The 12,891-nt window shown below is 39.2% G+C and overlaps 1 protein-coding gene across 8 annotated transcripts in view; it reads left to right on the top strand.

Annotated features, from left to right (window-relative positions):
• Positions 1 to 12,891, top strand: part of rgs19 (regulator of G protein signaling 19) — a 62,944-nt gene that overhangs the window by 47,097 nt on the left and 2,956 nt on the right. For 7 of the 8 annotated variants that reach the window (XM_067371656.1, XM_067371658.1, XM_067371660.1 and 4 more), the window contains 3 exons: positions 4,084 to 4,223; positions 7,169 to 7,252; positions 7,382 to 7,616. In XM_067371656.1, the coding sequence (XP_067227757.1) occupies positions 4,084 to 4,223; positions 7,169 to 7,252; positions 7,382 to 7,616 (459 nt within the window). The remainder of the gene's footprint in view (positions 1 to 4,083; positions 4,224 to 7,168; positions 7,253 to 7,381; positions 7,617 to 12,891) is intronic. The other variant, XM_067371657.1, reaches the window with a different exon arrangement.

Genomic DNA, 12,891 nt, shown 5'->3' with positions numbered 1-12,891 from the left:
GAGACCTGTTAAGGAGAAAATCGTTACTTCCCATTGTTGTGAGGTTGTGAGAACTGAGTCTTCATGTTGTTGTAAACTTGTTGAAATTGAACATGTCTGGTGGTGTAATTCTCAAGCATTGTGTAACATGTGTATGAGACACTCAAAGACTTTTCCGTGCACAGTCCCTAGAGTATGAACCTTGAATTAATCATTTGAATGCAAGGTGTGCACATTTTTTTTCCTTTCCCCATTGTGTGTTCATCTTAAGTCCAGACATGGGGACATGCTGGAATTTGGTGGGGGGAGAGTGTAACCCTGTGAATATTTGTACGCCTTTATTTTATTTTCATTTGTTTTATTTCAATATTATGTGTACATAAATTGTATTTTGTATATTATGTATAGATATTTAAAATACTAATGAATAAGATATATTTCATTGGGTTATTGGTGTGTTCACATGCAACCAATCGTAATGGATGGGGGGAGGAGCTACGAGGGGTTTGGAAAAAACGGAGGAGATAGAGATTTGGCGATGGCGAGCTGTTGACGGAGTTAGATTGGGAAATCTGTAAAGTTTATTTTAGCGACAGTATTTGTGTCCTATATCCGATACAGATAACCTATATCTATATATTTTTTTGACAACGGGAAGGTTTTCTGTGTGTTAAAAAGAAACTAAAGGGATTAGGTATGCTCTGTCCATCGCAACAGCCGCCATATATTGGAGAAGACTTTTGTTGCTCATTGTTTCTTCTGGAATCGAGGACCTATTGAATCTCGGACCATATCGGAGTGTTTTCCTGCGGGCATATGCAGAACGTGAACTGTTTGTGCTGAGGGAGATCGTGTCAGTCCTAATTTTAGGAGTCCAAAATTTTTGCTTTAAGAGTATTTCACAAAACATTTTAGCGTTAAAACTAGCTCCTAAATCTGTGAAACGCTACGAGTAGTCAAGAGGACTCCTAAATCACTAAGACCAAATCACAAACAGTCCTAATCCACCCAAAGACACTGAACACCATTGAGGCAATAGCGATAGAGCCTTAGGTGATGAAATTTTTCTTCATAAATGCAATACAATTTGATTTATAGATTTGAATCTATGATGAGATGCCAAAAAAAAAAACTTTAACAAATAAATAAATACTGTCCGATTACCTGTGGCAGTGGAGTAAAAAAAAAAATATATATATATATATATATATATATATATATATATATATATATATATATATATATATATATATATATATATATATATATATATATATATATATATATATATATTAAGCGTATTTGGTGTGCTGTCCAAGGGGATTGAGGGCTCAAGGGCCGTATCCCCAGCCGAGAGTGAGGAGCGGGGTGGCAGAGGGATGCAGTAAACTGTCGAAGTAACTATAGGCGAGTCGACTATAAGCTCTCGTCTGTGTATATATTCCTCCTCTCGAGCTGATTAGTAAGACAGTTTGATTGTGTTTCTCCCAAACTTTGTTCATAAAACATAATTTGTCGCTTGAATTCTGTATTCTCTTGAGATTAAGACATCCAAAAGGTGGACAATTAACTGTATATACTAGTTTAATTAGTGACACTTAGCCTACATTTTAAAACCTTTATGGCAACATTTTATTTTGACTAGGGCAACATTTGTATTTTAAAACCTTTATTTTAATATGGAAACATGACACCTCATTCTACAATATTTCTATGATTAAATCGCTGACTCCTCCCCATCAGCCAATCACTGTGTGTTTACTCCATAGCAATGAGGTAATCCCTGCCCTTACTCTTAGCTTAAGACTTCAGTCTATTCCTTAGTAAAAGTTTGTCTCAGCAGGTTTGTGAATGGGTTTTAAGAGAAAACTCTTAGCTAAGAACTTTTACTGCTATTTAGGAGAACTCTTAGTGGTAAGATAAAATGTTTTGTGAATACGGCCCCTGACCGTTACTCTGACCTACATTTTGCAAATGCTGACCATTGCAGTCTCTTGTTTGAATCATTTCAAGCCTGTTGGATCAACATTACTAATAAGACTGAGAAGATGGCATGTACACTTCTGATGTCTGGGAAGTTGGTATTACTGGTTGACCAGAAGTCTACTGTAGTAGAGACATAATCAGCATCATTTAATTTCTTGACAAGTTCCCTTTTCATATTTTCGAATGCATCCTGTATTTTGATACGTAATATTTTCCTTGTCATGCACTGAGGTTGCAAGGTTTCTATAATTTTCTTAAATAATTCCATGACAGAAAATGGCTGGTTGCTTCACCGACAAAACTGACCAACAGTTTGTCAACTACTGCCTGCGTTACTCTTGTGACTACTCATTCTTTCAGTGAGGTTCATCAAACACAGCTGATTCAAAAAAGATTTGCATTCACCTTGAAGTGGATCCTCAGATGAAACAACAATTAGTTAACAAATAATATGTAATTAACAGTAAATTAGGTTTTATCATAATTTATGGTTTGAATCATCTATTTAATGGTAATTATTCATATACACACTCTAAAATATATGCTGGGTTAAAAACAACCCAAGTTGGGTTGAAAATGGACAAACCCAGCGGTTGGGTTAAATGTTTGCTCAACCTGCTGGATAGTTTTATTTAAACCAACTTTTGTTTAAAAATTGCTATATGGCTAGCTTAAAATGAACACAAAATAGTTGGGAAATTAAAAACCAGATGCAATTAGAGACAACAATAATAGACAAAAGGTGAATGTTTATTAATAAGCTTTAATATGTTATTAATATAAATTAAATAGTTTAATATTTTATTAATATAAATTTATTAATAAGCAATTTAATAAATGTTTATTGTTTAATAATTATTCATTGAACATTAATAAATGTTCATTTCCAACATACTTTGGGTTAATTTGAATTAAGCAATACAGTAATTTTTAAACAACAGTTGAGTTAAATAAAACTACCCAGCAGGTTGGGCAAACATTTAACCCAACTGCTGGGTTAAAACAACCCAATTGCTGGGTTTGTCCATTTTCAATCCAACTTGGGTTGTTTTTAACCCAGCATTTTTTAAAGTGCAGGTACTTTCCACAAAGAATAGTGAGAAAAAAATAAATAAAAAAATAGGCTATTTGTATTTTTAATTTAATAAAAATAAAATGGTTATAAATAGTGTGAATGAATAGTGTTAGGCTAAATGGAGCTCTACAGTTTACAATAGTTAAATATTTCCCTTTAAAGATAGATTATATAAAAATACATACATCTTACATGTACATATATTATGGTTATATCCAAAGCTACTTACACTGCAACTGAGGTATACATTTGATCAGATACAGTTATGCACTCCTGAGAAATACTGTGGCATAATACACCATCAAGTTTTTATTCTGAAAATTATTATTCTTGACACATAACCGGAGGGCAGTTCTAGGGCACTGTGTATGAATGTAAGATATCAGAAATGCTGCTTAGTTTGCATAATTTAAATGGATATAAAATGTGCAGACATTTGGAATAAACATTTAAATGCGTGTTGTTTCTAGAGTTGACATATTTATATTTATCAGGTTTGAGCTGGAATTCGTGTATGTAGATGGAGCAACTTGTTTTTGGCATCACATTATATTTCATTGCTTGGAATGAAAAGATCGATTGGATATGGGGTCATGGATGTCCTGCCTCCATCGATACGAACTCTTCATTCCACTCGGCCATATCGTCCAGAACTAAGCCCGCTTACGCATTCAGACCACGCAGCGTAGCTTGTACGTATGCAGCCTGTATTTAACAGATAACAGGTGGAACGTCACAGAATGTTGTGAAGTAAAATTAAATTTCTGTGTGAGTATAAGTACAGCCAGTAAACTTACTCTTAAAAGTACATAAAAAAAGTTACTCAAGTGAATGCAACAACGTTACTACCCACCTCAGGAGTGAAAAGGCTAATATTTGTCTATTTGTCAGAGGATTATGACTATATGGGGTTGTTTAGATGGACCGATTATGACCTCATGACCACGTGCGTGATAATTTCCAAACTCAAGTCACCAGATGTAGAGGATTTCCTGTGTGTGTGTTTCTGCACGGGGTTTGGTATTTACTCTAATATGTATCAGTACACAGGCCCTGTCCCGGCAGACCGCGAGTCTCCGATGACGCGGAGCGAGACGTCCCCCAGCCGCGCCCGGCATCCCTCCCCCACACAGAAACCCAACACCTGCTGCTTCTGCTGGTGCTGCTGCTGTAGCTGCTCATGGTACGACCCACTCACCTGTCTCTGTCTCCACATGGTACATTCCACTCATCACCGCTGCTAGTCTTACATTCCACGCCCATTCCTTCACAGGGATTATATTCACATTCATATAGAGTGCTGCGGTGAGGACGTCATTTTGTAGGCCAACTGGAAAGTTGGATTCCCTCAACAAAAACCCATTGGTATATTTCCATTGGCTTTCGGATTATTGTAGAAAACAAGCTCTGTGACCAACAAAAGCTTATGATTCTTTCACATTTTGTTCAACATCTTTACAAATGAACACAACTTCTATACATTTTTGAATCACCAGAAGTTAAAAGCTAAACATAAGCTATAAACAAACTACACTACAGTGTCATCACCATTAAGCTTCTGAAAGCTCTTTTAGTCTTTATTATTATATATATATAATTTTTTCCAGAGCTGTATATATTTTATATATTTATATAAGAGTTCTCGTCGCTTCATAACATTAAAGGGATAGTTCACCCAAAAATGAAAATTTGATGTTTATCTGCTTACCCCCAGGGCATCCAAGATGTAGATGACTTTTTTTCTTCAGTCGAACGCAAATTATGATTTTTAACTGCAACCACTGCCGTCTGTCAGTCAAATAATAGCAGTGATTGGGAACTTGAACAATAAGAGTCGAAAAAACTTCCATAGACAAATCCAAATGAAACCCTGCGGCTCGTGACGGCACATTGATGTCCTAAGACACGAAACAATCGGTTTGTGCGAGAAACCGAACAGTATTTATATAATTTTTTACCTCTAATACACCACTATGTCCAACTCCGTTCAGCTTCCGGTTAGTGAGGTCTGATCGCGCTCTGACAAAGGAAGTGATGTCTCGCGCTCATTGAAGTATATGGGCGAGACATCACTTCCGTCATCACAACGCGTTTTTTGACCTCACTAACAGGAAGCTGAACGGAGTTGGACATAGTGGTGTATTAGAGGTAAAAATTATATAAATAATGTTCGGTTTCTCGCACAAACCGATCGTTTCGTGTCTTAGGACATTAATGTGTCGTCACGAGCCGCAGGGTTTCATTTGGATTTGTCTAAGCAAGTTTTATATACTGTTATAGTTGAAGTTCCCAATCACTGCTATTATTTGACTGACAGACAGCAACGGTTGCAGTTAAAAATCATAATTTGCGTTCGACTGAAGAAAAAAAGTCACCTACATCTTGGATGCACTGGGGGTAAGCAGATAAACATCAAATTTTCATTTTTGGGTGAACTATCCCTTTAAGGTTGAACCACTGTAGTCACATGATCTGTTTTAAATATGTCTTTTGTGGCTTTCTGGGCATTGAAAGTGTTAATTATCTTGCTGTCAATGCAGGCCTCACTGAGCCATCGGATTTCATCAAAAATATCTTAATTTGTGTTCTGAAGATGAACGAATGTCTTGAGGGGGAGTGATTAATGACAGAACTTTCATTTTTGGGTGAACTAACCCTTTAATACATGTTCCTGGTTTTATTGTGCACAGTTCATCAGTGCACGTTATCCTTAAATAAAATGTTTGTTTTCATAATATTTCCTCAAACTTTAATAACTTTTACTTACTTACTGCTGTTTGGGGGGGAAATAACATTAACCAGTAATATCACAGTCTACTTTTTACAATGCAATCAAATCCCTGTGCAAAATCAGTCCTGCATTATTTCCGACCAAATATTCAGTTCCACTTGGAAATATGCCACATTCAGTTGAATTTGTTATGAAGCTCTCCCTCCTTCTGTCCTATCAAGATCCCTCATCATCACCACATTCAGTTATTTTATACTTGTGTGAATGAGATGTGATATGTATTTCAGTATGATAAATGATATGTGTTTGTGAGTACAGGTGAATACATGTTTCTGTGATATACACATATGATCATTCATTTCTGTGTGTGTGTGTGTGTGTGTGTTTGTTTGTGTGTATGTGTGTGTACCTATGAATGAGTGAAATGTGTGAAATTCAAGTATACTGTTAGTCATTAGAATAAATGTGGTTAAGATTGCTCTCGTTTCATCAGAAGCCCTGGAGGAAATGGGAGCCATGTTCACACCCACACATCTTTCACACACTTATTCACTCGCACTCATTCAAGCACACCTGCTGCACATAGCCATTAGTAAGGATCGTTGTGGTCCGAACTCTGATGTCCTCTTAATGACAGAGCTTCATTAGAGCTGCTTCTGTAGAAACCAATTATTTTTAGTGATTCAGAAAGTCTTGCAGCACAATCAGTGTGGTCTAAACGATTCCCAAATGAATGACTCTTCTAAACAGGTTTGTTTCAAAGCCGTACAGTGCGGCCAGTGTAGTCCAATGATTTTTGAACAAATTATTTTTATGTTCCAGGTCTTTTTAGTGATTCAAAACCACAATGCAACCAGTATGGTCCAACTGATTCATTAAAATATTACTCTTCTGAACAGATTCTTTTTAGTGATTCAGAAAGTCTTGCAGCACAATCAGTGTGGTCTAAACGATTCCCAAATGAATGACTCTTCTTCGATGCCATACAGTGTGACCAGTGTAGCACAATTGATTCCCAAAATAATGACTCTAATGAACAGGTTCTCTTTAGTGATTCACAGCCATACAGTGCGACCAGTGTAGTCCAAGAGATTCCCAAACAAATGACTCACATGAACCAGTTCTTTTTATTAATCAAAATCAATGTAATTAGTGTATTCTAACTGATTCCAAAAACAAACGACTCAGTGATTCACTTAGTAATTCAAAGCCATATGAGACAAACTTCATAATTATATCAGAAATTAAAAAACAATCCTCTAGGCTCACATGATTTTACCTGAACATGAAGTTGAAGGGCCTTGCATGTTATATGTGAGTGTGTTGTCTGCCTGTAGGTTGTGTTGTTTTGTTCAGGCACTGCTGTTATTTCTCAATGCCGTTTTACCACCTTCTAGTCTCACTGTTAGGAGTGAAGATGACAAGCGTGGGCGGAGGAAAGCCCAGGAGACAAAGCTGGAGCCCTTTCCATGTGAAACTTGGTGAGAACACACACTTACGCACAGTTGCACATTGCCATATACTTTATCATGAGGGCCAACAAATCATCATGGATTATTATGTTTATTAGGGATGTGAATGTGCCTAATGTCTCTTTCTCTGTCTCTCAGCCCCAAACCGACGATGGAGGAGATTAAACAGTGGGCGCAGTCTTTCGATAAGCTGATGAAGAACCCGGCGGGGCGGAACAAGTTCCGTGAGTTCCTGCGGACGGAGTACAGCGAGGAGAACATGCTCTTCTGGCTGGCCTGCGAAGACCTGAAGAAGGAGATCAACAAGAGTGCCATCGAGGAGAAGACGCGATTGATCTATGAAGACTACATCTCAATCCTCTCGCCCAAAGAGGTACACACACACACACACACACAAGTTTTTCACCCATCTCTAAGGAGCATATATCGAGTAGTGATTCTCTGAGGCGCACTATGGGGGCTGCAGGATGAAATCATTTAAATTAAACTGTTTTTTATTAAAGGGGGGGGTGTAATGCTATTTCATGCATTCTGACTTATTTACACTGTTGAAGAGTTCTCATGCTAAACATGGCCAAAGTTTCAAAACACGAGTTGGACGTATGATGCCTGTGCCAAATGGCTACTTCCGGTTTCGATACAGGTTTCGGGGAGTTTTTTTTTTCAAGTATGGCCTGTATATAGACGTCAAAAGAGAGCGGAATTCCTCGTATAGGCACTTCTCCCTGATAAGCGTGCACACACTCATCACCCAGAGCAAGATCACGCCCATTAACGCGATTCGTTCAGGATACAAAAGCCGAGAGATTTTTTAACAATGGCTGTGTCCCAATTCAGAGGCTGCACCCTTTGAAGGCTGCATACATCACTGAGGCAGTCTCAATTAAGAAAAATAACCGTTAGATTGCAACGTAAAAAAGAAATTACAGTTTTTTACACCTCACAATGAATATCGGTCAATTTTATAATGGTTACTTTTCTTAAATATGACATCCTTGATGAAGTATTCAGCCTTCAAATGCGACCTCCGAAGGACGAAGCCTCTGAAATGAGACGCAGCTCCTGTCAACAAAGGCGTGTGTTTTTGGTTGTGAGGGAAAGATGACCTTTTTCAGCTTCCCAGCGTTAAGGGAACAGAGGATGAAGTTTGTTTTTACGGGGCAGCAACAGAGTTGCACACGTATGTTTGTTTGTTCCCTGGATTTCATTGATGAATACTTTGTAAACAAGTCCCAGTACGGCGCTGGATTTGCAGATTGCGGGTGGCGAGTAAAGCTGCATCAGATGTCTGTGTTTTGTTGGCAATCAGTGCGCAAGTGCACATAATGTAAACATCACGGACACTTTTGTTCCCTTTGTATTTATAACGATGTCGCAGCTAGCAGACATCACAGAAGCTGCGCGCGCTCTTTAGCTCCGCCCACAGCACTGACAGCAGACACGCCTCCAGGATCGGAAAGACTCAGTTTAGCGTATCTTATCTTTTATAAATATGACAAAACTAAAGACTTTTCGGAGATATGAAGGATGCATTGTATATGTACTCAAGATTAACATAAGATTGGCAGAAACTGTGTGTGATACACCCCCTTTAGCGTTTTATGTATGAAAATGAAGTACCCAATTAAAATGCTAAAACATAATGATAAATTGATAAACTGCAAGGATATTTCTTCTTTTGTTTTTATTGAAAAACATGCAGGTCTTGAAAAGAGTTTGAAACAAGCAACTTTTGGGGGGTGGGGGCTTCAATAATTGTTTTGACAATATGGGGGACTTCAACTTAAACAGGATGAGAACCACTGATATAAAGAGAGACGGCAGTTCTGCGAGTTGTGTCCTCTAGGTTTAATACAGACAGGTGTCTGTATTCTCTCCGCATTAGTGCTATACTAATCTAGTAGGCTAATATGTTAGCTTGCTACAATCAAAGTAATTTGAAAGACACTAACATATTTATATAAATAAGTATGTACATCCTTTCTAATCAGCCACCAAATACAATGTCCATAAAAAGTCCAGTCTGCAGTAACTGCAATGGAAAGACTGGTGGCTGTTCTTTATCACCTCTGTCTTGTCTCTCCTTTGTGGAATGCAGATTTCAGCCTCGCTGCAGGTCTATGATTGGCTGCGTTCTGACCAATGAGAAGTGACTAAGGCCTTATCTAAAAAAAAAACTAAACTTATTTTGAAGCTTGACTTGAACTTCACACCATTAAACGTTTAAGAGATCACGTGTGACAAAGAAACAAGGCATGAAGGAATTCTGCCAGATGTATGATTGAAGCTTAATGTTTTAAAGGCTCATTTCCTGAAATACAGCCCTCTAGCACCATATGTGGTGGTCGATCCTGCTTTCTATTATGAGCTCTCTATGTTTTGTCTCCTGTTGGTGTGAGACCGCGGGGTGTGCATGTATTGTACACACTTGTTGCATTCTCAGTGCGCACATGTGCTCCTGGTATGTGGTTTAATTCATTGTGTTGACATGTTAAATGTGATTTTTTTTTTTTTTTCCCTTTTTCATTATCTGCGTTTTTCATGAACTCACACCTTTCAATTCCGCCACTTTCTAGAGGCAGCTGAGGAAAGCGTACTTTCTAGAAGTAAATTAAGGAGCAAAGGTTGAACAAAGGAAGCTATAAATTGATCCCGGCTGGACGCTCTACTGTAAAGCGGTTAATAAATAGGCTGTAGAGTGCAAGAGGGAGTGAGTGAGTTCGGATAGATGGGCTTTGTTTTGCCCTGAGCTCCCAGTTTCAGTTCTTGTACACTCAAGTGTCTAGTATGAAATTAATCAAAGAAAAGGAATCATTAAATAGAGTCCTGGAAGAACATAAACTAGAGAGCTCAGTGTAGTAATAATCTCAGCCCATAGACTTATGGTGTACAGGTTTGAGAGGTTTATGGCATTGAAGTTTTAAAAGATTTTCAAGATATTTTGAGGCACACTACCATTCAAAAGTGTGGGGTTGGTAAGATTTATTAATGTTTTTGAAAGAAGTCTTTTATGCTCACCAAGGCTGATTTTTGATGATTGAAATGATTTTACTCATTTGATGTCAAAAGTTATTACAATTTAAAATAACTGTTTTCTATTACTCCAGTGTTCAGTGTCCCATGATACTTCAGAAATCATTGTAATATGCTGATTTATTGTTTAAAAAACATTTCTTATTATTGATGTTGAAAACAGTTGTGCTGCATCATAGTTTTATGGAAACTGTGACAGATTTGTTTCAGGATTTATGAATGGAAAGTTTGAAACAGCATAGAAATCTTTTGTAACATTATAAATGTCTTTACTGTCACTTTCGATCAATTTATTGCATCCTTGTTAAATAAAAGTATTAATTAAAAAAAAAAAAAAAAAGGAATCTTACTGACCCCAAACTGTTGAATGGTAGAGTAGTAAGTAACATTTTTTTTATTATTATTATTATTATTATTGCTTTTGTACATTTTGTGAAGACTGATTTCATGTCAGACTGTATCATTTTTTCACTGAGCAACCATTATACTAATCTATCTGATGGCAGCAGCAGCCAACGTATTACCTTTTGGCCTGTTGTACACGAGACCCCTGCAGTGGTAGCTCAAGACCAGGGGGTTTTCCCTGTGGGGCAATCCGTTCCGCATGATCAAAGTTACAAGCAGATGTCTTTGTACTCTGACAATGTAGAAGAAACCCTGGTTCTTGTCCCAAGGCCCAGTGTTGGGAGCTCCTTGTCATCGCATGATGCTTACAATGGATGCTTCTCTCACGGGTTGGGGAGCAGTCCTGGAGGGCCACTCGACTCAGGGTCTGTGGAAGTGCCATCATCTATCATGACATATAAATTGCCTGGAGATGATGGCTGTTTTTCTGCCATTGAAAAATTTTCTCGCAGATCTAAGGGGCCATCATGTTCTTATCCAGTCCACCAATACATCGATGGTCACTAACCTTAACCATTTGGGGGGCCTGCACTGATGGCAGCTTATATCCCTGGATGCCTAAATCAGGGGGTGGACGTCCTGTCGAGACAGGGGCTGAGGCCTGGGGAGTGGTGACTTCACCCCAAGGTGGTGGGTCTCAATTTGAAGAGGTACGGCCAAGTGGAAGTGGATACTTTTCCTTCTCAGGAAATGACACACTGTCCACTGTGGTTCAATCTAGTGCATGGCCGAGACTACGTCTGTATGATTTCCCGCCGATCGCTCTGCTCCCGGGAGTTCTGGAGATAGTACGCCAGGAGGGTGCCCACCTGTTGTTAGTGGCTCCTCTTTTGCCAACTCAAGTGTGGTTCTCGGACCTGATTTCTCAACGGCTCCCCTTGGGAGAATCCCATCAGGAGGGGCCTTCTATCTCAGGTGGAGGGCTCAATATTTCACCCCCACCTAGAGTTATGGAAGCTCATAGAGGCTGGTCTCTCAACTAAGGTTGTTGAGACCATTCTTCACTCCAGAGCTCCCTCCATGAGGAAACTTTATGCTTTTAAATGGAGATTGTTCTCTTCATGGTGTGAAAGTTGTCACTTAGACCCATTTAACCACCCGGTTGGTACAGTACTGGAGGTTCTGCTAGACCGTTTCTCTGCAGGGTTATCCCCTTCTATGCTAAAGGTGTATGTGGTGGCCATAGCTACTTACCACACTCCTTTGGGTGGTTTATCTTTGGGGAGGGACCCATTAGTATCTAATTTCCTACATGGCACTTTAAAGCTCTGGCCTGCAGCTCACACAAGGGTTCTGACATAGGATTTGGCCTTAGTATTGGAGGGCCTTTTGGCTGCTCCCTTTGAGCCTATCGAGGAGGTTTCAGAAAGGTTTCTGACCTGGAAGGCTTTATTTCTGTTGGCCATTACATCTTTCAAGAGATTTACAAGCCCTTTCGGTTTGTGTTTCTCTTTGTGTTTGGAGTTTGCACCTGGCACAGTGAAGACTTTTCTTCACCCTAGGCTGGGTCCATGTTCTGTTTTCTTCATATGGACTCCATTTCCCACAATCCTCCACCTAGGAACCAATCATGCACTCACACCTGTTTCTCATCAGTGACCCTTTATAAACTGCACTCAAACACACACGGGTGGCTGAGTATTGTTTATCCTTGTATCCAACCTTGTCTATGTGTTCCTTGTTCCTTGCCTTGCCTAGCCTGTGTTTTGACCTGTGTTTTTAATTCAAATTTGTCCCGTACGGGACGGGACAACAGAGTTGGAGATCCACAAGCAGGTTTTAATTACAGGAGAGCGTAGTCGTACAGGCAGTAGGTCACACACCAGCAAACAGATACAGGAAAGGCAAGGCAAAAGAGTAATCCAAACACAGGCTATGGTCAAGGCAGGCAGCAAACAAGGAAACAGTCCAGGGTCAAAAACACAGGCTAGGCAAGGATAGATCTAAAGTGTTGCAGGCATTTGTCCTCTGCCCCTTCAGACATCAGACAAGGAGAGATAATTTTTTTTAGGTTTTGCCCTGTTAGGGTGCTTGATGCTTAACATTCCCATAGTGTCGTAAACTTAAGATGCAGCGTGAGTTCTCTCGAAAGGGAATGCCTCGGGTTACAACTATAACCTCAGTTCCCTGAAGGGGGAATGAGACGCTGCGTCGCCCTGCCAATACTTCCGGCGTACCTGTGGCCGACTTCCTTCAGCATATCAGAAGCT

This window comes from Chanodichthys erythropterus, chromosome 20 (genome assembly GCF_024489055.1).
Source record: "Chanodichthys erythropterus isolate Z2021 chromosome 20, ASM2448905v1, whole genome shotgun sequence".
NCBI lineage: Eukaryota > Metazoa > Chordata > Actinopteri > Cypriniformes > Xenocyprididae > Chanodichthys > Chanodichthys erythropterus.
Note: the sequence above shows the minus strand (reverse complement) of the source record. Positions and strands in the feature narration are given on the sequence as shown.